General features: G+C 40.7%; 2 protein-coding genes across 8 annotated transcripts in view; both read right to left on the bottom strand.

Annotated features, from left to right (window-relative positions):
- Nucleotides 1-369: 369 nt before the first annotated feature.
- Nucleotides 370-2,807, bottom strand: LOC131687871 (mucin-5AC-like). The gene is made up of 8 exons (XM_058971961.1): nt 2,799-2,807; nt 2,631-2,741; nt 2,451-2,568; nt 2,249-2,394; nt 2,042-2,190; nt 835-1,982; nt 683-775; nt 370-620 (listed from the first exon to the last, which is right to left on the bottom strand). Exons 1-8 carry the CDS (start codon nt 2,805-2,807, stop codon nt 370-372), a joined length of 2,025 nt encoding a protein of 674 aa, XP_058827944.1.
- A 14,318-nt stretch (nt 2,808-17,125) lies between these two features.
- The window catches only part of LOC131686738 (uncharacterized), a 28,515-nt gene continuing 18,225 nt past the window's right edge, over nt 17,126-27,415 (bottom strand). The window contains exons 2-17 of one of the 7 annotated variants that reach the window (XM_058970678.1): nt 23,664-24,292; nt 23,190-23,604; nt 22,988-23,130; nt 22,151-22,450; nt 22,015-22,089; nt 21,740-21,844; nt 20,797-21,558; nt 20,102-20,692; nt 19,871-20,049; nt 19,673-19,812; nt 19,171-19,407; nt 18,957-19,107; nt 18,622-18,897; nt 18,163-18,566; nt 17,975-18,097; nt 17,126-17,851 (exon numbers count right to left, since the gene is read on the bottom strand). In XM_058970678.1, coding sequence (XP_058826661.1) covers nt 17,803-17,851; nt 17,975-18,097; nt 18,163-18,566; nt 18,622-18,897; nt 18,957-19,107; nt 19,171-19,407; nt 19,673-19,812; nt 19,871-20,049; nt 20,102-20,692; nt 20,797-21,558; nt 21,740-21,844; nt 22,015-22,089; nt 22,151-22,450; nt 22,988-23,130; nt 23,190-23,604; nt 23,664-24,093 — 4,380 coding nt within the window. In that variant the 5' untranslated portion in view covers nt 24,094-24,292 and the 3' untranslated portion in view covers nt 17,126-17,802. Of the gene's footprint in view, nt 17,881-17,974; nt 18,098-18,162; nt 18,567-18,621; nt 18,898-18,956; nt 19,108-19,170; nt 19,408-19,672; nt 19,813-19,870; nt 20,050-20,101; nt 20,693-20,796; nt 21,574-21,739; nt 21,845-22,014; nt 22,090-22,150; nt 22,451-22,987; nt 23,131-23,189; nt 23,605-23,663; nt 24,293-27,415 lie in introns of all 7 variants that reach the window. The other 6 variants (XM_058970680.1, XM_058970677.1, XM_058970676.1 and 3 more) reach the window with 6 other exon arrangements.

The raw sequence follows: 27,415 nt of genomic DNA on the forward strand, positions 1-27,415 counted from the left end.
CTTGGTGATGTGGCTGATATGATAGGTGGAACTGACAAGTCGCTCAATTCAACTGACATCGTTTCCCGATCGACAATAGCCTGCATACTTGGGTTAGGCTCTACTCGACGGCTTTAAACACCAATACGAGGCAAAATTGGAATGTTCGACCGACTGGAACTATCGAGAGACGAGACTACTTGCAGTATATCGTGCGGCGATGGCAAGCTCGCATGACGCCCCTGGAACTATGCCCTTTCTGTTTCTTTAGAGAATTCGCATCACTCGGAGAATTCAAGATTGAATCAAAATACTCAACGAATTAGGTTGATAATTTATTCTTGCGTATAAAAAAAATAACAAAAGAAAAACATTTATTTATACCGCAAACTACTGTTGTCTCGCGATGGCTTCAATTCGGTACGAATTGGGAAAGCGAAGCCGAAGTTCGATACCGGCATCCAAATCCGGATTCGCCGTAAATCCCTTGTTGGACCGTTTCCGGCAGCGTATAATATAGCCTGGAACTTCCATTCGTCCCTTCTGTCGTCCTTCAACGCCATCGCAGGTTAGACCGCCGAAATCATTATTGTAACATTGGACTATATTGTACCGTGGTGTTGAGGCCGTCACTGAGGTAGCTGTCGATAATGAAGAACTTGTGTTTTCTCTAAAATTGGAACTAATAAAAGGCAATTCATACCTGTTAACGAATCAACTGGATCGTTTCCCGATGAGGTTGTAGAAACAGTTGAAGTTGATACTTCTGCTGCTGTAACAGTGGTTGACAATTGGCCTTTAATTGAGGAAACGTCATTAGCTGGTTATTCATAACTTTAATAATCTACTCAGTACCATGATCTGAAGCATCGTTTTCTATTACAGCACCTAGAATGCTTTGGACGAGCGTTTCCGCGGATTCGATGTCTGGGGATTCGTTGGATAAACTTCCATCCCAAAATTTTGAATCTGGGAAATCGTAGTCACTATCCTCAACGTATCGAACACGTTGCGTCGTGCTTTGCGTGGGCGTTGGTGTAGGTTTTGAAGTTGATGTTGATGTGGTCGTGGATGTGCGACGAAACGCTTCTTCATCCCATGTAAAAAATTCGGATGAATCAGAATCTTGACTATCGGTTGACGATGCGGTTGTTGTAGATGTGTATATACTGTTGGATTCCAGTTCTTGATGCACTGGTGTAATAGTGGGTTCTGGCTCTGAACTGGTAATTTTCAATTCGTTGGTTGTTATGCCTTCATCTATGGAAACGGTGTCAGTATTTGGCCTAATAGTTTCTATTACATTCGAACTTTCTGTTGCTGAGTCATCGTTGTCGAAAATTGACGTTTCCGATGCAGGTGCGCTTATTTTGGGCGCAGGAACTGTGACAATAGAAGGTATCGGAGTATCAGTTTGGTCATCAACTGTCTCGTAGCTGCAGGTGGTTTCAGTAGTTTCTTCACTCATAGTATCGGTTACGTGAGTTGAAGCTTGGTCTGATATTGTAGCTTTGGTTGAAGTTACAACAGGGGCAATCGTGCTTATAGTAGAAGTGGTTGATATCGTTGACGTAGTTTGAATTCGGCTTTTAGTCGTTGAATCAAAAATGTAAGTTGAACTTTGTTCCGTTGCTGCTTCCGTTTCCTCTCCGGTCGGTGTGGTTTCAGTAATTCTGTTTGAGAACTGTTGTGTTGTAGATGTAGTTTGCGTGATCCCCTTGGTTGTTCTTGTTTTTGTAACTGGTGTTATAGAAGCGGTAGTCGCATATGAACATTCCGAAGTAGGCGTTGGTGTGGTGCACGAACAGGGACCGTTTGTTGTTATGGTTGTGTTGATAGTACTTATGGCTGTTGTGTGGTGAGAAGTGTCATAATTACACGAAAGATTATGCCTCTCGGTGTAGTCAGAGAGAATCTTATCCAGTGGCATGTAGTGACAATCTTCAGCGAATCTCGGCACGCATCGTTCTCGATCTATGCTGTAGTACATCGTTGGAGGACATCTGAAATTTTGACTTGTAAGTAGCAATTTTCATACGAAAAAACATGGAAACACTCTTACTCATATCGAATTTGAAAAAATGACCCATCCATGTTGGGAACACATCGGTAGTACAGGTTGCAGTCGTTAGATGTTCTAAACTGTCCACGGACAGTACATTTCGGAAAATATTCACCGTTGAAATGGTTGAAAATCTCATAGTGATCAGGCTACGAAAATAGAAACAATCATGAATAATGTGGTTCAAAACAATTTGACAATAATTACGTAGCATCTTGTCATGGTGGTACAGCGATGCAAATCCGGGTGGAACATGGTTTGGAAAGGGCATCTAAATACATACTGGCGGTAACCGTGCTGATATTCCTGGCAGTCAAAAAAGAAGGAGCAATTCGACGGAACGGGGAATATACCTGAAATAAAATTTCAAATATACGACTGAAAGATATAGATCTGAAAAAGAGAATACCGGCCTGGTTGCAATTCGGGATCACCACGTCACAGTCCTGAGACTCATCGTAAACTCTAATCGTGCTAGGAAGTGTTTCGTTTTTCTTAACACATTGCTTCTCTGCTTCGTTGAATACCTATAAATACCGTTAAAACCTTTTTAAATATTTGTATCGCGGATTAAGAAGTCCTTGTTTACCATTCCAGTTGGACACATTCCAATCATGACACCCTCCTGGTGGCAGACGTAATAGAAGTCATTCCGATCGAATTTATGCAGACCACGGTCTCCGTTGGCACATTTTGCAGACTGGATGGGTTGAATGCTTCAGATATTGAAAGAATTGTGTTCTTGTTTCTTACTCACATGATCCATAATGACAAGGTGACCTCCTCCAGGAAAGTTGCGACATTTTTTCCTTAATCCATCGTAGTATTCAAGCTTTGTGCAAGGTTTCTGAAAATATCGGAATGCAATGACATATATATTTGTTTTGAATTTCAATACTAAGGCACATTAACGATTAAGTGAGGAATTAAGAAACTTGCTGTTACTTTTTGATCCAGGTAGAACCGTAGTCATCTCCGCCTACTAGCAAACATGAATGCTTATTTCGAATCAAATTTATTTATTTTACGATATTTCAGAACGAATTCGCATGCTTCGAGATTCTGAGTACAATAGTAAACAGCCAGGATTCGTCAGTCCCGAAGGCATGATGAGTCCTGCTGATAAAATCTATAGCTCTTTATCCCACTAAGTTAGGAACAATTCTAATCCTTGAGGCTTAGATCTCTGCAGATTGGTTGTCTACATATAAGAAACCAAAAATCCGGATACGCAATGACATTCCCGCAAGCTAAATAGTAATATACAAGATGCTGTTGGAAAAGTTGATTTAAGACTGCATCAGCCATTCTCCAAAAGAAGCGAAGAAATGAAAAAGTAGAAACATATGTTTGTAACAGAAAAACCTAGCCATTCGTTCTACGGCTTTCATAGCATTCGATTGTGTACTAGTCTGCTTTTGCCGGTCAAGTTATAAAAGTTTTGTCTAGTCTTCATTGTCGATCTAGAACAATAGCGCGTGTGGACGCAGTTTAGCAATGACAAAAGATAAGTAGCCTTATAAATACATAATCCTCTTGTATCCACAATCACATTTTGCTCGCATATTTGCTTTTATTTTCACCGCACTTCATTGAACCAGCGATGTCCCTAATAGGACAAATGGATCATCCTCCTGATACCGATCTGGATGTGGGAGTCAGTGATGATAGCAAGATTGCCCCGCTTTTAATATTAAATATAGCCGCGCAAAATTTTACACTCCCAATTCGACTGGACCATTACCAGTGTGTTTTTTGACCCAAAGCAAAACCTCCAAATTTTGTTCGCATTTCTCGGCAGTATCCGAATCCGAAAAGTTCGACCTAGCCGATTGCGCGTCGCAGTCAGTAGCTTGAAACCAGCACGCACAATTGATTCGGACCCGCGCTTCACGCTTGTATATTGTGTATATGTTTCTTCTCGAAATGTGAAAATAGATGGCGTGGTGATCGAAGCGAGACTCACTAGCGACAACTTTGTGAAGGACGTGGTTGCTTGCATTAATAATCTCTTACTCCAGTCTGTTAAAATTTTGGATTGCGAATAATTGAGCTATGTCGGTACCAAAGATAGCAAGATTACACAACGATGAACTCGTTTCGTGTAACCTTCGCCGATTCTGCTCTCACAAGTCACGTCATACTGGGGAAGCTTCGTCTACCTGGTACCCTGTTTGTACAGCCTGTCGTGCACTGCCTTAAATGCAAACAGCTCAGCCATACACTATTACGTTGTAGCAATATGGCAAAGTGTGGCAAATGTGGGGGAGAACATGAGGGTATCAAACATTTTTCATGTAGTTGACTATTAAATGGCTCCTGGATGCAGCGATTGTATCCTCAAAGTCATCAAACGAGGTAACCGAAGCGATAACTATTTTTTTTGACATTAAAAATGTCTTACTCCACTATCTGGGGCTAGGTGTCATTCTAAAATCTAAACTATCTCCCATGTAACGAAACTATGTAAGGTTTGCACGCTTATAACTCCGATATTACTAGATGGATTTTAATCATTCATACACCAACCGATTCAGAAACACCTAACTTAAATATTGGTAATAATTTAATATCTCCCCAATAAAAGTAGACTTTTGGAAATTGGTAAAATTAAAAAGTTCACGAAAAACGGGAAAATTACCATTCGTGAGGCAGATTTCTCAGACACAGCCGTCAAGAGAGGGCAGCTTAGTTGCTCAATGAAGCACGAAAAGTCATAAATAGAAGCAACGCATGTCCGTTTAAATCAGTTGTTGCTCTTATCCCATCCGAGCAACATCGTCTCCGGGCGATGCAATAAGCGCTATCGATTTTCGGTAACGTTGGCATTTGCACACACTCGCACCTAAGTGACTAAACCATATACGGTTAGTTTATAAATAGAGGTGACGCGTACCCGTTTGAATCAGTTTTTGTTCTTATGTCAACGGGTAAGATCATGGCTGCAGCGTTTGGGCACTACAATAAGCGGTAGACGCTGTGCATTTTCGGCAGCGGATTTTCGGGTACCAGCACGGTGTCACAGAATGATTTGCAAAGTGGGTGGGCGGGGTGGTTTGGATTTAATTCAATACGGTGTGTGCTGCTTAAGTGTTGCGTTTGAAAAAAAATATATTTATTTTTATGCATGCGTGTGCGTTGTATCTTGTTAATCCATGTTTACGGCGCTTTGTAGTTGCGTAGGGTAAAGAGCCTATTGGTTTTCATGTTTCATATTTCGGTTATATGTTTTTTATCAGTAAGGCATCTGACAACGTGCTTCTGTAGTTATTGCACTGTTCAGCAGCGTAGTATTTTATATAGGAGAGTACACTCAGGTTTTTTGCGCGGATTTTGAAATTTACGCGGTTTTCATTAACTCGTTTTTTTAAATTTACGCGGTTTTCATTTACACGGCCTATATCCCCTGCGTGAAAAATCTGAGTGTAATTGCATCGGAAACAATCACATTCCCAGCAGAACTTTTTGTTTTCTAATTTCAAACTCTTTTGTTTCGTACTGCACACAACGGAAAATTTTAAAACAGAACTTACCGTCCCAGCAGCAGTTGAAGCGGGTGTTCTTTTTCGATTCAAATTCAAGCCATGTCTTAAGCGTTACTGGACTTAAAATTATTTTCCCAGTTTATCCAGTCAGAATATCTGTCCTACCCTATGTATTTAAAACACAGTTCTAATTGCGTTTTAAAGTATACAACAAATTGAACGGTTGGGTATACTAATTTAAATTTTAAAATAAATCTGTGCACCTATATAACATAAAACGCTGCAGAATTGGTTTAATAATACAATGTTTACACTACGTTACACGTTTTAATAATTAGCAACAAGAAAAATGTCACCAAGATAGCATAAAAACCCATTTTAACTGGTAGTGCGAACGTTGCATAACAATGTAATTTATCAAATAATTTCATTTTTTCCACCACTAATCGATCAAGAAATACTTAAACTTAAGATTGTTTACTTAAGTTCACTAGTACATTATTGAAAATTTAAATGGAAAATGAAATTTCATATTTCATGGAGAATCTCTCCATTTCCGTTGGCGGGCGTGGGCTTCCTCATCACAGCTCTTAATATGGAACTTTTCTTTTGAATATATTTTCTGGACAGACCAGCCTATTTTTACTAGATGGATCAGCCAAATAATGCCAATCACCTAGTGAGATACTTGATTAATTAATAGATTACCGTTAAAAGACCTTCAATAAATTATGTTTTGATGGGGAGGGTATATAGCAAATTGTAACATATGAAAGCAGGCGAGTGAACAAGAACGTGAGTCGATATGTGTGATAGATAAAATTCATTTGCACGCTCTTGAAAAAAGCTACATTTTTAATGTCACCGTGGTCGTGTCCTGTACATAACCCTTTAATTTTTTTGATTATAGAGGTTTTAACCTTAAGGTCATTCGCCTCTTGCGATCATTATTCAACAGAGAAACAGCAGAAGTATCCTGCCGGAAATCGATTCCTTCAAATGTGTATTAAACAGTTTAAAATGTGACGCCTTCGCATTATGTGAAACTTGGTTAACTTTCGATACTTTCCACGACTTTAATACAGTTCGCTTGGATCGAGTACTTTTGGGGATCGAAAAGTGCTATTCTTTAAATCGAATTAACCTCTCTTCGACAACAGGCATTGAAACTGTCCCTTGTCAAGTTCTAATCAAGGGCAAAGACTTTGCATCACTTCCATCTACATTCCTTCTAGAGCCTCGGTAGGACACCGAACGCTTTGTAATATCACGGAATTGTTATCGGCACCGCGGCTAGTTGCAGGAAATATTAACTCGTATGGTACGGTATGGGGTTGTCTTCACGATGATAATAGATCAACACTAATTCAAGATCTTTACGAAAATTTCAACATTTAAGATGGCCATCTTAAAAACGGGAGAAATGACGGAGATTCCTACACCACTAGCATGAGCATGCGCGTTGGATTTATCGCTATGCTCGACATCGGTACAGTTAGAGTGCATGTGGATGGTGATCCATGATCCCGATGGTAGCGATCATTTTCCTATCGTGATTTCAATTGCTATCGGCTCAAGACTATCAAAAACAATTAATGTCTCGTATAACTTTTCTTTTTGGTAAGAGCTCGACTGTTTTGTAATATATTCTTAGTGGATTTATTTCGACTAATCAGTCGTGCGGTATTTTCGAACTAAGTTTTTACTTATCCGACGTTTCGCCACTGCATAGCGCCATTTTCAGGGCAAAATTTATATAGTTCGTTTTTAAACTTTTTTGACACTAACTTATCATAGGAATTTAGCGTGCACTTTTTCATCAAAATAAGCTATATCTCTGCTGAGGTTTGTTTGGAAACAATCTATATTATTTTTCTCCCGAAGATGGCGCTATACAGTGCCGAAACATCTGATAAATAAAAACTTAGTTAAAAATACTGAACGACTGCTTAGTAGAAATAAATCCAATAAGAATGTCTTGTATAACCTCACACGGAACATCGATGGGAAAAGTTATGCGACCGCGATATCCGATAAAATCGAATCTACTCAAGAACTTCCTCCGGATGAAGAATACAGATTCTTGGCTGGCTTGATTCCGGACAACGCGAATCAAGCTTAGACTAATCAACCGGCGCGAACACCCACGGATATTCTCCCACCCCACGGTGGGACAAAAAGTACTCAGAGCTGTACGCGGAGAAGTCCACTGCATATAAGCCGTCCGGGACGACGAGTTACCCGCTAGATATCGACAGTACGCAACGCTAGAAACGCGAATGAAGATGAAAACAAAAAAACACAGTTATTGGCGTCGACGGATTAACGAGAGAAATAGGGGGATTTTGATTCAGTTTATATCAAAATTATATTATGGATGGTGGGAACCCTCGGGTTACTATCACAGGTGAATATGTTTTATACGACCCCAACACTCATTCACACCGTGTTGCAGCATGCTCCCGTTCAACGATACCGCTCGCTGCACCAACACTTCACTCGATGCTGCTGATCAGTCCGCTGCCCACGCCTTGAGGATAGTTTTACAACACGCTCTGTGGATAATGCCGTTTCACAAGCTAACGCGAATGATGCAAGGGACCAGCTAGAACCAATAACAAACATTGAGGAAGCTCCCGAACCTCCCGATTCAGGAGATCCCTCCGCCAACCTCCTTCATTATAATCGTCCCGGTCCTGAGATTGGTGATGGCAGATGGGGCTTCCTGCTTACTATCTCAGGCGAGTATATTAATGCTATTGAACCGGCTGTACCTGACGATTTTTCGCCATCCAGAAATGCTGCTCCGTATTTACTACCAAAACCTACGCGGCTTAAGGACCAAAATAGACGCATTCTTCTTGGCTGTTTCGGAAGCTGAGTACGACATAATCGTTCTAACGGAAACCTGGCTAAATGACCAAATATTTTCCGCGCAGCTGTTTGGGCATCAATACACCGTTTTCAGGAATGATCGGTTCCCCTTGAACAGCCTCAAGACTCGCGGTGGGGGTGTTTTAATAGCAATATCGACTAAACTAAACGCTTACATGGATCCCGCAACCATTTCCAATACGCTCGAATAGTTGTGGGTAGTTATTGACATACCGAAAAACGCACACGTGGAATCGTTGGATTCGATATCAACACGATTTAGCCCCCACACTCTCGCTCTTCTGTTCGGTGACTATAACCAGTCCAATTTAGCATTGGCGTTTCTCTGAGAGAAACATACCGTATGTTGACCCTCTACTCTCGCATATGCCGGTTGCCAGCTCCACTCTCTTGCATGGGTTTAATTTACACGGATCCACTCAAACCAACAAGTTATTGAACCGGAACGAACGTCTGTTGGATCTCGTACTCGCAAATGATATTGCTTTGCTGGTCACCGCAGTGTCGTCGCCCATCTAGTCCTTGATTGATCTAGATGGCGATCATCCGGCTCTTAGCGTGGAATTCAATCTACTCACTCAAATCATCTTTGAAGAACCTTCCAATTCGAGCTCTCTGGACTTTCGTCGAGCTGATTATACCGCATTAAATGCTAAGCTTTTAGTCACCAATTGGCAATTTATTGAATCGTCCACCAGTATTGACGAAGCTGTAAAGTGCTACAGTGCCGCTGTGGAGTATGCGGTTCCCGTCCCGTTCCACCTAAACTGCCCCTGCAGAAACCACCGTGGTCAAATCCAAGATGACGCGCTCTCGAGCGAGCGCGATCAGCTGCCTTGCAAAAGTACTGCAGTTCCCGGTCGCCGTATTTCAAAAGACAATTGAACGCCACAAGCAATCATTATCGCCGGTACAATCACTTCCTGTACAATCGTCATGTCAAGCGCAATGAAGAGAACCTTTGTCGGAACCCCAAACTTTTTTGATCGTTTGTCAACTCCAAAAGAAAAAAAACGGGGCTGCCATGCTCCATGTTTTAGAAAATAGAACAGCTTCCACTGAAACCGAGAAGTGCAATCTTTTTGCAATGCACTTTACACAAGTATTCCTTGATCGTTCCGCCACTTCGATCCAGATAGAATAAGCAACGTGCAGGATGTCGTGTGATGTGTTTGATTTCAGTATTCCGCGTATAACAAACGGCATGGTAGTAGCTGCCATGCAATATTGAAGTCATTGTTTGCTGCTGGCCCTGACGGTATTCCGTCGTCTGTGCTGAAGCGCTGTGCAGTCGCTCTTTGTAACCCGCTGGATAGTCTGATTAATCTCTCGGTTCAACAAAGTGAGTCCCCTACACGCTGGTGGTTTTCTCACCTGTTCCCAGTTTTTAAAAAAGGCGATAAACGTAATGTTTCCAATTATCGAGGAATTACTTCTCTATGTGCCTACTCAAAGCTATTTGAAATAATTGTAAATGAAACTCTGATCGTCTGCTGCAAGAGTTACATAGACAATGAACAGCATGGTATTTTTCCAAAACGCTCCGTAACTACTAATCTTATGCAGTTTACCACGAACTGCCTACGAAACATGGATTTCGGATGGCAAATCGATGCCGCATATATGGATCTCAAGGCAGCATTGGACCGCGTGGATCATGGAATTCTTCTTAAAAAATTGGAATAACTCGGCTTCACAGCAATGGCCGTAGCTTGGTTCAGGTCGTACTTGACGAACCGCTGCGTACAGGTTCAAATAGGTTCGACAACATCGGAAGTGTTCTCAAATCGGTCCTGAGTTCCACAAGATAGTAACCTCGGCCCGTTACTGTTCTCGTTATTTATAAACGATGCTGCTTCCATCGGATTGTCGTTTCTTTTATGCTGATGATACGAATTTTTTCAAAATCATCAAGCGCCTATCTGACTGCTTGGAGTTGCAGGGTATGCTGCATGTTCGAGGAATGGTGCAAAAAGAACTTTATGTGCAAAATGCAGCATCATTTCCTTCCATTGGAAAAGTTCGCCATTCGTGTATGATTTGCGGAAGCTCTTTAACGCGGATAGAGCACAATAACCTTCCGGCAGTCGCGCTAGTGCACTGAGTGCATGCTGCGCTGAAAATCTAGCGGAATCGTCTTAAGATACCAGCGGGTGCTCGTTCAGCGGGCCATAAGCGCGACTTCTGGAGGGTTAAGGATCTTGGTGTCACTCTGGATCGTGAAATGACTTTCAAACTTCACTATGACGATATTCTATCAAAAGCAAACCGACAATTGGGGTTCATCTTCAAAATTGCAGCGGAGTTTCGAGTTTCTTTGTGTTTAAGGGACGATCCATAAATGACGTAGCATTTTTGAGCGATTTTTAACACCCCCCTCCCCCATCGTAGCATTTCGTCACAAACCTCTAAATACCCCCTGGTAATTACGTAGCTCGACGGTGATTCTCCCCCCCCCCCTTGTCCCGTAAAATTAATTAAAAATATAAAAAATAGTAGTTATTCCCCTTTAAAAAAGCTACCCCTACCCCCCGGTCATGTCATGCTACGTAGCTGTCGTCACACATCATCACATAATGCAAAACTCCCCCCTCCCCCATATAATGCTACGTCATTTATGGTTGATCCCTAAGATCATTGTATTGTTCGCCTGCACGCTCCTTTCTGGAATCTAATGCTTTGGTATGGTGCCCTTACCATGCTAACTGGATTGTTAGGATTGAAGGTGTTCAACGTAAATCTGTGGCTGTTGCCGTGGCGTGACCCAATAAACTTGCCACCAGCTGCAGTCTGCTAAAAATTGAACCGCTGGAGGTACGATGGATCACCTCAAAAGTATCATTCGCTGCAAAACTACTGAAGGGCGACATTGACTGCCCTTCTCTGCTAGTCAGCTAAATGTGTACGCTCGTGAAAGACCACTTCGTCATCGAAACCTCCTGTTCCTGGAACTTCGGAATACGCAATACGGTCAGCATGACCCGCTTCGATTAATCTGCGCGCGGTTCAACCAATTTGCAGATTCATTTGATTTTAATATGTCGTCCAACGTGTTTCATGAACGGTTACTTAACCATTTAGTGTTGCTCGTCATAATTAGCTTTTAAGTTTTTTATTCATTAAGACAATCTGTGAGATGAATTGTAATGCTCACAAATACAAATACAGATATAAATGCAAATACAAAATTCTTTCTGAGAAGCTGCACCGGCATGGTCTTTCACCGACTCTAAATAACTTTTTGCTAAACTTGCTGTCTAAAAAACACGTGCACTTTTCGCATGGTGATTTATCGACATCACGAATTAGCTACATGGGTCTTTCCCGGGGCTCATGTCTAACCCTTCTTCTCTACAACATTTACGTGAATGACATTGACGAATGTCTTGTCAATTCCTGCACGCTAAGGCAGCTTGCAGATGACGGTGTGATCTCTGTTACAGGTCCCAAAGCCGTCGATTTGCAAGGACCATTGCAAGATACCTTGGACAATTTCTCTACTTGAGCCCTTCAACTGGATATCGAGTTATCCACGGAGAAAACTGAGCTAGTCGTATTTTCAAGGAAGCGTGAACCTGCGCAACTAGAGCTTCAATTAATGGGTCAAACTATTGCTTAGGTTTCAACTTTCAAATATCTCGGGATCTGGTTCGACTGGAATTGTACCTGGGGGTGTCACATTAGATATCTGAAACAGAAGTACCAACAAAGGATCAACTTTCTCCGTTCAATAACCGGAACATGGTGGGGTGCCCACCCAGGAGACCTGATCAGGCTGTACCAAATAACGATGTTGTCGGTGATGGAGTATGGTAGTTTCTGTTTCCGCTCCGCTGCGAACATACATTTCGTCAAACTAGAGCAAATCCAATATTGTTGTTTCTGTATGGGTGCTTTAAGCTGCATGCACTCGACACATACGTTAAGTCAAGAAGTGCTGGCGGGCGTCCTTCCGCTGAAAAATCAATTTTCTATCCGACAAACATCGAGATAATGGTTTTGAGAGAACTTTTGACATTGGAAAATTCGAGTAGAAGTAGCACCGGCAAATGGCTATTGGGGCGCCTTTGAACTGGAACTCACCCTCCATCCAGAATCGCAGGACCGATCTCGGAATCTGCCAGGGTAGAATCCTTTTCGGTAGATTTTCCACCGCCGGGGAACTCTTCTTCGGAGCAGGTCGAATCCACCGTTGGGGACTAACCCGAGTAGTCTGTAGTCTAAGTAAGAAAAAAACACATTTTTCGATCTCGACGAACTGAGTCGAATGGTAAAAGAGGCTTGGCCCTCCGAGCCTCGGTTAAAAAGTCGAAAATCCGAGTGATTGCTTGACCTTTCTATAGGAGAAAGGCATTTTCTACATGAGAAAGACAAAAGTGCAAACGTTTCGTACGGTCATTCTAACTAAATGCAATATATTCCCAGGACTTATCCATACAAGAAACACTATTTCGATCAGTCTCCTTTCGACCTTTAGTTATGGAATAAATTTAGGTAAAGCGAGTACACAGGTTTCATGCACTCGTACAGCTACATCCAGCCTCTTTGCGAAAGGCAGAACCAGGCTTAGCATCACACTTGAGTTACGCGAAGAATTGGGGTAAAACTGGTACACACGTTCCGTGTATCATTCTAGCTATTTTCAATCGATTTATAGGACTTATTTACATAATAATTTCTGCTTTTGGTCAGTCGTATTCAGCCTCTATCGGAAAGAAAGAACCAACTTAAAATTTAAGCTTGAGTTATTGAAATAATTTGGGTAAAACAAGTAGACATATTTCGTGCGGTCATTCCAATTATATGGATTTTTTATATAAAAACACTATTTTTGATCAGCAACACTCAGCCTCTTTTTGAAAATTAGAGTTAGGTTTAAATTATACCTTGAGTTGTGTGATGAATTGAGGTAAAACGGATACACACAAGTCGTGCGGTCATTCTAACTACGTCTCATAACCCTGACATACACGAGCATCAGAAATGGCTTACTTTTACGTTTTGTTTTAATTTAATATGACTTTGAATTTCGTAAATAATGTAATTTTACTCCACATAAAGCGCTTGTTTTGAAGGGCAGTAATCGATTTCTTGGATATTTTTAATATAAGAAATACTGACATTTGTCAACATGGGAAAAACCCGGAGAACCCGGGAAAAACGAACATGATAGCGTAACGTGCGATTGAAAAAATGACAGCATTCAATTTTCAACTTATTTTGCATAAAATAAACACTTCTTGGTAAAATTTATCCAGCCGTGTCGTGTTTTTGATTTATTTTCCCACTGTGCATTATTTTTTGTTTTATTTGATGAGATCTACAATATATCCCAGTCAAAAATGGCAAGTTACTGGCTAACGGGGGGGGGGGGGTCTATTTGCCAACTCGGACGCGCTAATTGCCCTTCAACTTGCCAGCAAATTACTGGCTATTTCATATGCCACATTTGGGCGATTTGCCACCGTCATTTTTTGCCGCTATACCCGTCCTTAAATCGCACCCAAATCGCCCAGGGAACGCGCCATTTAACCGCCTTTAATTGTCTAATATGAAAATTGCAAATAATACTCATTTTTGGATTCATTATCTACTCACATAAACTTATCAGTACACTAGGTAATCATCAGCAAACTATAGGAAGAATCAATAGTGAAATTGGTATTGCACACCAAAACTTACAACAATCTGACTTTCATTTAGACTTTCGGTCAGAGATCTTGTTCCACTTAGAGATGGGCGGGTACGGGTATTTATACCCTATACCCGACCCGAACCCGTAGGAATCGGGGCGGGTTCGGGTTTTGTTATCACCGGGGACGGGTCGGGTCGGGCGCATTAAAAAATATTTATTCCAGATACGGGTCGGATCGAGTATATTTGAAAAATTGCGCACTTACCCGTTTTTGAGTGTTTGGATGACTTTTTCCGCAAAAATCAAAAAATGATAACTTATCCTCGTAGAAAAATTTTAAAGCAGGCCTAATTAATGCATTTTTGAAGTTTTAATGTTGTAAATTTTCTTCATCTCTCCACAATTCAAAGAGAAAAACAAGTGCATGGGAAAGATATGTAGTGTATGACTTCTATCGATCTATTCAAGGAAAATAGTCTAAATTAACCACCAAACACCAAAAATTGTAGATTTTTTATGGCTTTATTGATAAAAATGTTTGGCGTTACTAAAAAGTTTATTGATAAGTTTATTTAAGAAGCAATGTTCACATGTATATACGTACACGAGATTATTCCAATTAATCCAAAATATGCTGATAAATTGTTCCTTTCTCAATTGCAAAATCACTCACTAAATTACAAAATAATCGTGACGGACAGAAGTTAAGCGTGTTTAGAATAAAATTTATGTTTATTTAGATGATTTTTGGAAGAATTGATCTCATCGAAAATTTTCTAAAAGAAGTCTCATATAAGCTCAAATATACCCCGATTTTGTGGTAAAATTGTTTCGGAAAACATGTCCTCACATCAAGAATGTTATGATACGCTAGCGGACAATTTCTTCACTTGGATGAAAACCGGTTTTCGTTTCGATTTATTCCTAAGACTGCAAAAAGTGCCAAAAACATGTTTTTCAAAAAGCTCAAAAACGATTTTACGAAAAGGAAAATGGATATGATTTCCGCGCTCAGCGACCCAATATTGACATAGAAAACGCCTTTTTTCTTAGCTTACTGCAATTACCCCAAAATTGGTATACTAGTGTTACAGTAATAGGAGAGGGGGCCTAGTTTTCGGAAGGCATAAGTTTGCAGAGATCCTTTGGCTTCGTTTGTATTAGAAATCTCTCGTTTTTTACCACAAATTGTGTAAAATATGCTTTCATGTTGCATTTCATTTTGTTTTCTATAAATCATGGGTGACAGCTTACGAACGTAATAAACGAATTTTCTTAATTTTGTGGAGTTGTGTTATTTTCGTTGAGCTTAATTCTATTACGTGAAAGATCATATTTTTCAAAAGTGCACAATCTACTTAAATAAAAGAGATGAAAAATGAAAATTCCGCCAACCAGCACCGGGCTCCCCTACTCTTTCGAATCAAATAAGTTAAATTTATTTATTGAATTTTTAATTTATTTTAATTTGGGTGCGGGTCGGATTCGGGTCGGGTACGGGTCGGGTTCGGGTCGGGTACGGCTAGGGTTCGGGTCGGGTTCGGGTTCTGATTTTTTTTACAGGGCCGGGTTCGGGTTTGAATTTTTATAAAATCCAGGTACGCGTCGGGTTCAGGTAAGCTTACAAAAATAATATTATTATCGGGTCCGGGTACGGGTCGAGTCCGGGTACAAAAAAATCCATACCCACCCATCTCTAGTTCCACTATATTTACACACGATTCCACAATTTCCCATATTCGTTGGCTAAATAAAGTGCACTAGACAAACAAAATACAAGCAAGAACACGTCAATTGTTTAAAAAACAATTAGCCAAACATTAATCGCCATGTTTGAAAAACGCAAAAAACAACCAAGTCCATTTCAGCCGCCAGAAAATTTGTCTAAGTGTTTAAATTCAAGTGACCTAGTGTCCCAGTCTTTAAATCGCATTTGCAAATTGCATTTGTTCCTAGGGGCAATTAGCACAGGCGAGTTGAGTCAAACGTCAAACTGTTTAAATCGCCTGACCATGTTCGTCCGCATTTTTTGACTGGGATACTAGGTCACTTGAAAAGTACAAGATCACTGTAACACAGTGTAATCTTTACACCACTTGAAATATTTTCGGTGAAAATACTTTGGCGATACAGAAGTTGTAAGTTGTTTCTGTCAATTTCCATACAACATTTGAACAATACATTGATATACTCTCCCGAAAGCAAAAATCCGGTGTACACCACAACCCAAAACCTTCTGGACCAACCGCTTTGAAATTTCGCACAGTTTTTCTTCACATCATTGTCCATTACCCTTTATTATAACCTAGGGTCCTTCGCCTCTTTCTCGGGTTGGAAACATCTGTAATCCCATGTGCGGGGTTGGGGATCGAAGCCAGGTTAGCTACGAACAAGGCACTGTCAAGCAGTGCGATGTTTTTATTTATGCAACTGGTACTTCAATTTGTTCTGAATCACTGTTCCAAAGACTTGAATCAAAATCAAACCAGAAATGTTCATTGGCTGTATGATAACATCATTAGCATGAGAAAAGTACCAATTATTTGATCGATACGTACAAACTAATTTTCTTTTTTCACTTGCCCTATTAATTACACATACCTTTCGAACAATCAAATCAGTTTCATTGAACAAACTGGCTCCAATAACTCCGTGAATCACTAGCAGCAACGCAAAGATTGAACCGATCATCTTCATCTGTTGAAACCGAAGAAAGTTCTCACTATAATAAACACCATTAACCAACGCAACAACGGTTTATACTTTCTCGACCGACATAGACCAGGTAACTGCAATCGAAGAGTGCTTTGCTATGACATCAAATAGCTGGACGCCGCATGCTATTCCGTGACTTTGAACGCTAATGTAATCTGGGAGTGTCTGCGCGAAAACGGTTCTACCAGCTACCGATATCACACGTGTGTCTGCGATGATGTTTCGATCTCACGTGCATCTTCTGTTGGGTGGGCGAATCGAAGCAGACCATTTCGACTTTTGTCAGTAGATATGCATTCTTTCGAGATTGAAGCACGTGATGTTCATGCAATTTTATAGTTACTTTTACTGTTAAATCATAATCATTGATATGGACATGCTAATTAGGTAGTGTGACTATTGTTAACTTAACCATATGAATCAAGTGGCATGCGATTTATTTTGTGGTTTTTGATTCGATTACAACGACTTTTAACTGAATTATGTGCGTTTTGGTTTTAAAGGGCCGAACAAACATTCACGTTTTTCTGACACTGTTTTATTTGTTCGTACGTTATGGTCTCTTACCTTCTAAAATTAGATCTTCTTCTTACATTCAAACTTAACTAGCTAAATTACTTCGAATAAATTAAGAAGAGATTTGACGACTATACAGGCACCGAAAATCAAATCCATTAAACCAATCTTTGGTATTAACTGTCTCAAACACTATATTTCCCTCCAACGACGTTGGGGAAAAGTGTATTCACACTACAAGGGGTCAATTATCCCAGCAATTCACTGCTAGTCTTTCACTATTCATAGTCATCACAGTACTTATATGTATGAGCTCTGTTTTATCTGTTATAAAAATTAGGACATTTTTCTTTGTTACACTAGCATTTTTGGTGCATCTCTTCACGAAAATTCTCTTGGCTTTTCAATAAAAAAATAAAACTAAATACCATGATGATTCTTTGACACATCATTGCCCATACACTACATATTATAACGTTAAAATTGTTTTTTACTCTATACGATTTGAATCCTTTTCAAACATTGTTGGCATCGGTTTGATCAACAGCGATGCTGCGAAGTGATCTGAAAGAGGATTCAAAGGCGTTTATATTCTGCAATTATAGAAGCGAAGGAGGAAGATTTTAGAATGTTGAAGTTGATGCCAAATTTGTTGCTTTATATTAATCAGATTTCGAAAGGATTTACCTGGATCTTTCGAAAAGGGACGGATCGGTATAGATTGGTTCGCTTGGGTCGTCAAAGTCGTTTTTGTTATTGCCTCTTGACATCGGATTTATCACCGGTATTTGACACATCCTCGAAAGATTCCTGAAAGATTGAAAAAATAATGATAATGGACGCTCAAACTTTGATATAAATGCATGAGGGTCTACCCTGTCGCAAAGGTCTTCTGTAAACTATTTCCAAAAAGTGATAGTCCTGGCGTCCGTATGTTTCCATCCCCTCTTGAAGATGATGAATTTCCTCTTCCAGAAGCGTGGAACTGACTACTGGAAACGTTATGCAGAGCCGACGGAGTAAATGAGTTAACCGGGGATGTACGATCAAACGACCGATTCTTCATGTATGTCGTCCAGTAGCGACGGTAGACTAAGCCAGATGCGAAAGTGATGCCAATCAGTAAGATCATTAGCAGGATAAGTGCACTCAGAAGACCGAAGTATTCGGAATTAGTCAAACACACGGTTTCCCGAGGAGCCACCATCTTTCTGGCCACTGTATCCTGCTGCATCTCTTCGCGAGACTGAAACACCTGCAGCGAACGAAAAGCGCGAGACTTTTAATTACTTTTTGAATTGAAGTTAGAAAGGTCATCCATCAATATAGTTTACCTCAATCATCTCCCGCACTTGCTCCGGCATTTCACTTGCATTCGAATCCTGATCGTTGGGATTTGAAGCTTCGTTTTCTTTCGAAACGTTCCTACTAAGTGCACCATCACTAACAACCGTTCCGTTGACTACGGAAATCTCGTCATCCTCGTCGTCTGTGTTGTCTCCAATCAACGGTTCTGCTGTGCCATCAAACTCGGTTGGACTATCCGGTGCGGATCGTTTCCGTCGACCGAATGATGGTTCTGAACGACCGCTGGGCCCGGGGCAGTATGCCTGAAAAATATGGTTTGAAACTCGATAGTTGGCATAAATTTATTATGTGGTTCCCGTACCGGTTGACAGCCACCACGACAGGTTCGAACAGTTGCCTCAAACACTAAGAAATTAGATTCCGGAATCTTAAAGGCATTGAACCTTGCCTCCAGAGCATCGCTTTCTCGCGATCTTCCCAACTCCGGAAAGACTGAATTATCGACCGGACATCTGGAAATAGGAATCTTCATTTTTTGAGTCTTTTCATTTGATTTTAGACCGCTAGAAGCTTACCCGTAATTATCTATCAACTGAACACTTCTTCCAGAGTAGGGATCACGAGCCACCACGTTTGTAGCGAAGATATCAGTTGCATGGCTGTATCCATCCTGGGACTCCAAACGGAATGTTAACGGATCACCAACGGCGATGGTGGTTGTTGGTCGACCCTGATAGAGAATCATAAGACGAACCTTGTTGCTCATAGAATTTTCCGCCGGAAGGTACTCGATCGGAATAGGGCTGCCCGATCTGTCGATTTCATTAAAACTACGATTCAGAATAGTGAAAATACAGTCCTTTGGCATATTATATCTTGTAGCTCACTGGGTTACCAGCATATGCTGAATATACTTGGTACAAGATAAAATAGTCAAAGGGTTTCCGGTGGATGTGTTAGTAGCTATGCTACTAATTCTATGGTCAGTACATTTTCTACCTTGAGCTCTTGCATGCATTTTTATCCGCTACGACATGCAATTCTGTGTTGGAAGTAGGTTACTTAATCAGTACTTACCCGGCTCCAATGTAACCGGATGTAACTACGGCCTCCCCCGGCCCTCGGAACATACACGTTAAATTGAATCGTTTGTCTCTTCCAGTTTGAACATTATCCGAGAACTGCACGACGATGATATTGGTCATAGTGTCACCGTACTGCAATGGAACATTTATCGTAGTAGTCATCTAATGAATTGCAAATCAATCTCCCTACCCTCTGTGTTCCACATTCCGGATATCCTTGAGGGCCACTGATTCTAAGAACGTTCACTGTTCCAGCGTTACCTCGGAAGAAACATCGGTCATAGAAACCGTACGCGTATATTCGCCCAAGAAATCCTTCTGGAGTCCTAAGGGTAAACTCCATGCCATCTTCGTTGCACACCTGTCCGACTAAAAGCAAACGGTTTGATTAGATATTTTGCCTCCTACTTCATTGGCTTACCATCGAGGCACTCATCTTGCCCACCTCCTCTTCCAGCGGATCTCTCATAGTAATCAGCACTATCAGACTCAAACATCTGACTGCTCGGAATGTCAAGATCTCGTGAATCCCTATCGCTCAGCTCACAGTTACCGTCCGTCTCGTACGGTGCCGAATCTCTATAGTTGAAACTTCTACACATGAAATCCCTAGCTGCTGCACACTCTTGCTGACAAAGTCCCAACGAAGGAGCACTTATAACTCTTCGTATGTACTGTTTCCGCATCTTTCGCTTAGTAGCCATCTGTTTGAAACTATCCAAACCATCGCAGCGTGTTTCAAATGGACGTTGTGGTCCGAAACCTCCAAATCCATCACCACCACCTAGTGTGTTATCATACCCGGAACTGGATGGACCGTACGGGACTTCAAATGGATAGCCACCACCGTCTGGCATACCTGGACGTCGGTAGCCTCGATCTCGTTCAGGGAAGGCAGCCGGATGAATTGGTGGCGGAATACGTCCGGATCCCGACGGTGGATAATAAGGACCATAGCGATCATCTATGTAACCGCGATCGGGCCCGTAAGCTGGCATGTATGGGTCGTAACCTATTGAAGCAAATTTTGTTAGTAGTTCATTGATAGAATTAAACACATGTGTCACAATATGATAACATTGATTAGTGACAGTTACATGAAGAACGAATGATTACCAGGACGGCGGTTCATATACTTGTGGAATGGTGACACATTTGGTGATGTCGGGTAACGACCCTGTGCCGGAACCGGTTCCATAGGATATCGCGTCTCGGGAGCGGGATAGCGATTGCTTTCGACAGGCATCAGTGGCGCGGGATAGCGATCTGTGGTGTATCCTCGATTGGGAGGTGTTCTAGGTGGAGGTGGGTAACCGGGTTGGTAATCGGGATAGATGTTTGGCATGTACTGAGGTGGAGGATAGCGAGTGCCTGTTGGTGCCACGGGATAACGAGAGTCTGGAATTGGTTGTGGACCAGTCGGATAACGGGAATCAGGACGCTGGGGATATCTTGAGTCTGGAGTAGGCATCTGGTACGGAGGATACCGTGAGTCAGGTGGGTACCGGGTATCTGTAGGATAGCGGGAATCAGGAGGGTATCTACTATCGGGTGGGTATCTGGTATCGGGTGGATATCTGGAATCGGATGGATATCTTGAATCGAATGGATAGCGTGTATCAGGTGTTGGTGGTAGTCGGGGATCAGTAGGATATCTGGAATCCGGAGGGGAAGGATACCGCATAGGATGGCCGCCAGGGTACATGTCGGGTTCACGTTCCGGATACCGATCTGTTGGTCCGTACCGATCTCCCGGGAATCGGTTGTCGTATACCGATGGGTATCTACCATCATAATCTGAGGGATAGCGATCTGTTCCAGGACCTATCGGATAGCGATCAGTCGGTCCGGGGTATCTGTCGGTTGATGGATAAGTACCTGGGAACGGTTCACCTGTAAGTGTGACGAATGTGAGGTGCTTAACATTATGAGCACGACTCTTGGTGCTTTTTTATATTAGTACACAGTGTTGGAAATGAATTTCTTGCATATTTTGAGATTGGTTATTACAATTTTAGCAATTATTTACTATTTCTAATAATAAAACATGCTTTCTTACCACCATAGTCGGGTCTTGCTCCTGGAGGGAAGCGATCATTTGGAGGATAACGCCCTGGGGTTCGGTCATCTGGAATACGGTCACGGTCGCGATCACGATCGCGGTCTAAAAGAAGTAAGATCGTTTAAACTCAATTTCTTGAATCTAAACATTTACTAAGGTCGATAAAAAAGTTGAACCTTTGTCGGTTATAAACGAAACGCGAATTGCATGGCCAACTTCTTTATCGATTGCGCTAGAATGTTTTCCGAAAAATAAGTCATCTAATCCCGTACCTCCATACGGTGGTCTCCAGTCGGTCGGATCTGGTCTTCCATTGGTCGTGTCCGTGTCGCCGCCCACTAAATGTGCTTTAATAGTTTAATCAAAAAAGATAACCCGGTAAGACTATGGCTACTGTCGGATACTTACGCATTAAGTTTTCATAGTAATCATAGTCCGCATCGTAGATGATGCGCATCCCATCTCGTTGGTTGTATCGACTGAGACGGCAGGTTCGAAAGCGATCGCTATATACGGCCGACCGGCACTGGAAGCTGGTCTGCCTGAGGCACTCGTCCAGACACTCACTCAACGACCTGCCAGTAATTTCCGAATGGAACTCTCCACCTAACCTCGAGTTTCGATAGCGCTGGAAGGCGGTATCCGGACGCCGGCCGCTAGCGAACAAATGTGATGTTACGGAGTTTTCCGGATAATCGGAACCACGTTCTGGATCCACACAGCAGAGGAAGGCAATGCATTACAAACCTGGTCACGTCACACTTTCTCACAGTACTCCCCGTGAACCCCCCGGTGTGATCCGAATTCTCACAAAAATTGTGCAAAGTATGAGTAAAACAACACAATCAACCGGTTAAGAATCGTCAGAAGTGGTGGAGAATCCATTTAGGAAAGTGATTAACGGGAAGAGTGCAAGCTTGTGGGAGTGAGTCTCTGGGTCAAACACGAGCACCTCGGCTCCCACGCTTTCGATTCCGTCTCAGGACGTCAACGGAAATGGTTCTATAAAATATTATAGCAAAAGCAAATTATTGTTCATTGCGTGCGGGAAGCGTTTGTCTTATCACTATAGTCAGCGTGCAATTTTGGCTGCGCCTACTACGACAGTGTCGACGAGAAACTACTTTCAAATGAAATCGAGAATGAATGACGTTCTTCTGACGACCCGGGGGGTTCTTGAGATGGGGAGTGATTGGTTTGATACGATTCAAAAAAGCAGAAAAAGCATGATGGGGTTGTACTTACGATTGTCAAGGCACACTAAATCGTAAAAATGATGCGTAGGACTAGAACTGATACTGAGGTCATCTTTTTGCGACACCGAATCTTCCTCGGAGAGTATGCATTGCTTGGACTGGTCGTCAAACTCAATGGAACGGCAGAAATACCTAAAAAACACCGATGAGTAAACATTTGAACTATGGTTCTGTTCGCTTGATGGTAGTACTTTTCAGCTCTCAAACAGAGTGATTGGCATTCCTCAAGAGTCATATTGTTGAAGATTTCTACTTCAAACGGTCCACCGAGACGTTTGTTTTCTTCTTTGACGTAAACCACTAGCCCATCACAGCGTCGTTCAGCGTTCAAGCAGGTATTTTCCAGATAGTCTGAGTTCGGATCATCCTCTAGCAGCTCTGGATGAGTACGACGAGTGAATCGACTCATCGAGCAGCTGCGCAGTGTGGAATCGTAGTTAGCTGATCGACATACGAAGGAAAATTCATTCAGACATTTATCCTCGCAATCCGAGCGATTAGCAGCTGTCACTTCCTTAATATCGGAGACTGGCAGTTTCAATTTCTTCCTAGGGTGTCTCTCGAATACGTACCGCCTATTTGGACATTCACGATCAGGTCTATTAGCTGCAAAAGATAAAGCGTTTGTGATTACAACTATCATTGGGGATATTACAAAAACTTACAGGTCAAACACACTTCAGTAAAATGAACACTGTTTGGCACAAGCATTAGATTTCCGATTCCCTCCGGAGCCGCTTGTTCCCGGGTTAAATAACATGTAGACTCTTCGTACTCGGGTCCGGCGCTGAAAGACGCTATCCGATTGCCCGGTTGGAAGTCAAAGCTCGTACAGGCCCGTCCCAGATTAGTGGACGCCGTACGATCTCGCAGGCAAAGATCTTGACATTTTTCCAACACTCGAAATGGTGGCGCTGAATCGCGGACCACATCGTCGTCGAAGCCTTGCAACTGTTGATTTGGCAGTCTTTCATATAGCACCCGACCCAGGCCATTGTTGCAGGTGGTCTGACCTAACACTAACACTAGTCTAGCTAACGATAGAATAACGGCAATGTCTGACACTCCCGGCAGTAGTTTTTGCTTTTTGCGCATCGTATATTCTCTTTTCTATATGTCTAGATTTTATTTTTACGTATTTTGTGCTTCACCGCGCTAGATAATAACTTCATGCTCTTTATTATCTGCCGAGATCAGATCTATTTTAGCTTCAGCCAGTCGTTATCCAAAGCTCAGATAATTTCGTACACTTTTCGACCATTTCACCTTCTTATGGAATTTTCGCCTGAGCGACCTGGAAATGAAAAAGATAGAAGTGGATTAGTATGAGCTTATGATAGGTCAAATCACAAATCGGTGATTGTGCCGAGGCTCAAAATTCAAAAAATTTCATGATTGTGGCGTAATATAATGATAAACCTATTAGCTAGATCGATGATGCACTGTGATATACACTATCGGTCAAAAGTTTAAGTTCACTTGCTCTTTTTTTGAATTTTATATAGTTGAGTGGGTTTCTCAGTAGACTTTGTCAAGCACGTGCGTCTTGACTATATCATGTTGCTACACGCTACTGATCAGAGTATAGGAGGGGGTTTGACGCCTTTGGATGACGCGAAGATCACAAACTAACTTGTCATGACAGGTTGTATTCTTTCGATGCGTCGATTACATAAAACGTGTAATATCTTAGTGCTGCGAGAGTTCACTATGAAAATTATATTCCAAATGTTTCAAAAAATTTTTTTTTCATAAAATAAATTGAATGATTAATATAAATCAAATTAATAAAATAAATCAAATTAGCTCAAACGAAAATTAGACAATATTAAAAAGCTATGAAATTAAGAAAGTAAATTAAATTGGTTCAAGCCAACAAACTGTCATCTAATAATAAAAAGAACTGACTAAACCGAATTAATAAAATGAAGAAACTGAATAAAATATAAAAACAGGTAAAAATTAACAATTTAATAAAATGATTAAAATAAATGAAATAAATAATATGAATAAAACCAAAAAAAAAATTGAATCAATAAGATAAATAATATGAGTAATATGGATAAAATTATCCCTTTCATATCTAATATTTTCCTAGCACATATATGGTTTCAAAACCATTTTTCTTAAAAGTGTTAGAGTAAAGAAACACGAAAAACCTGTTTTGAACAAGATAGATGCTTATTAAGCAGTGTGAAAAGCTACTCGATTTTAACATACAATGCACAACTCCTGCAAAGTTTTCAATAGTTCCATTGGGCAGAAGAGATAGCCAAAAGCAGTCTACATTGATAAAATGTATCAGTTTTCAACAATATTTGAAGACAACGAAGATATATCAAAATATAATTTTTCACCGATAACTGAAAAAGTCTCTGGCAGCACTGATCCAGTGGAATCCAATCAGAACAATTGCAATAACTTTAGTTCTACGGATATTTCTTGTAACTATTAGCGCTCAAATAAAAGGGGATAGTCACAATGATTAGTTTTACTTCTTTGTTTTCTTTCAATGTATTTTATCATTTTTCTCATTTTGTTTGCTTTTTAAATAATAAAATGATAAAAATGAAAAAAAAATCAGAGATATAAAAAAGTAATAGAATAAATTACATTGTATCTAATTAATGTTGTAGATGAAATGAATAAAATGAACGACTGAAAAAAAAAATTATATAAATGTAGAACAATCATTACATTTCATGTTTCATATGTTTGTAATTCTCACTTACGTTTAGTTCTTATTTTCTTCTTGTTTTCCGTAATTAGTTACTATAAATCAGCCGGTAATGATTTGTGGTGGATCGTAATCCAATTCTTTAGGTTGTCAAATTATAGGTTAAGAAAGGGATATAGGTTAACAAATTATGCTTGCACGTAGGTTATCAATTCAAGTAGGCTAATAATTACATAGGTTATCAATTCAATATAGGACATTTCAAAAACCGACTTACTTCGCATAAATTTGTATACAATACAATGTAACTATTTAATATATAAATTATCGCGCTACTGCAAACCTGCTAGCCTCAGAACACGTTTTAAAGATGATCCTTCTTCTTTCGCTACTCGTGGTCTGTCAGTCATGATCTAACGGCTGCGGTCGTTAATTATAGGGTAATCATCGAAGATCGTCTTGGTGAGTTGTGCCGACCGAGGGGTCGTAACACCATTGTTTCAGAATATTCTGAAGTGTTTGTGAAAATTCCATTGCAAAGAACACGTTTTCGTTCTTCTTTTCATGACGGCGTTTCAAGATTATCTGGTATTTCTACTTTATTGATGGGCCTTAATTAGTCATCAGGAAATCTAGAAATCAGGAATTTGTCTTGGAATTAAAAGATGTTTTTTTGGCCACAGATATCTGAAAAATGATTTTTGTACAGAATAGAATTTTCAGATCCAGTATTTTAACGCGCAATTGGAAATAGTGAACTGAAATAAGGCTACCTGTAAATAGTATTCATTTGCATTGAAATATATAGAAAAGAGTGTCAAATGTCTAGGTTATGTTGGCAATTAAATTATTGCCGATGGCACAAAAGCCGTACATTCAGTTGATTACAATGCAGTCTCTTTCCACCCATCCTTATCACTTGAGAATTGTTTCGTTCAGAATTCTCGTTCTGGAGATATGGGTTAATGAGTCCTACACAAAACAATACCATGACAAAGGAATGGTACAAACTACCAGAATAAGTATTTAAATTCTTCGAAAAATCAGGGGCCATTGAAAGCGTCCCTGGACTTCTTTTGAGACACGAACATTCTTGAAATTATTATGGTTAAAACCGACACCTTAAGTTTGACACTTTTTCTGGGTTGCCACAAAACCAAAAAATTATAATTTCTACGCAGAATTCTTCTTCAGAAAATTCTTAACATGGCTTAAATTTGTCAGCGCTTCAAAAAATTAATTTCATTAAAAAATTTTGGTTGAAAAACTTGGAAAACGTAGTGACCATTTGTAGGCACTGCGGGTAAAACCAACACCCCAGAGGGGTAAAATAGACACCTCTTTAATTTTTTTCTCTCCTCTTTTTTATTAAAAATGTGATATATACGTGAGCAATGAAGTGTGAATTTGTGTGATACAAACATGTGCTTTTTGTAGCTTCATTATTTAGTGAGGGGAAGAGAGTTCGAAAGCGTAGTGTTATGAACAAGAGTGTTTTATGCTATAGGGTTATTTCTTGATATGGGTATTTCCAAATAATCCTTACGCACATCATTGCAACCTTCTGTGTCATTTTATTTCGTAAGAGAAAATTTGCAAGGGTTCTACATTCTGTTAATAGGATTCATTCACTTATTAGTGACACACACTTCGCAGCAAAACTGCCTGGCTCTGACTTTGATTTTTCGGGATTGATCATCAACGATCTACCGGGGTATACAAAAGGTCATTGTCTCACTG

Source organism: Topomyia yanbarensis, chromosome 3 (genome assembly GCF_030247195.1).
Source record: "Topomyia yanbarensis strain Yona2022 chromosome 3, ASM3024719v1, whole genome shotgun sequence".
Lineage (NCBI taxonomy): Eukaryota > Metazoa > Arthropoda > Insecta > Diptera > Culicidae > Topomyia > Topomyia yanbarensis.

Bases quoted from the DNA above. Each gene is read 5' to 3' on its own strand.
- LOC131687871 (XM_058971961.1), bottom strand. The intron at 2,569-2,630 runs GTAAACAAGGAC...CGGTATTTATAG, and splicing joins GAATGTGTCCAACTGGAATG to GTATTCAACGAAGCAGAGAA. The intron at 2,395-2,450 runs GTATTCTCTTTT...ATTTTATTTCAG, and splicing joins CCCGAATTGCAACCAGGCCG to GTATATTCCCCGTTCCGTCG.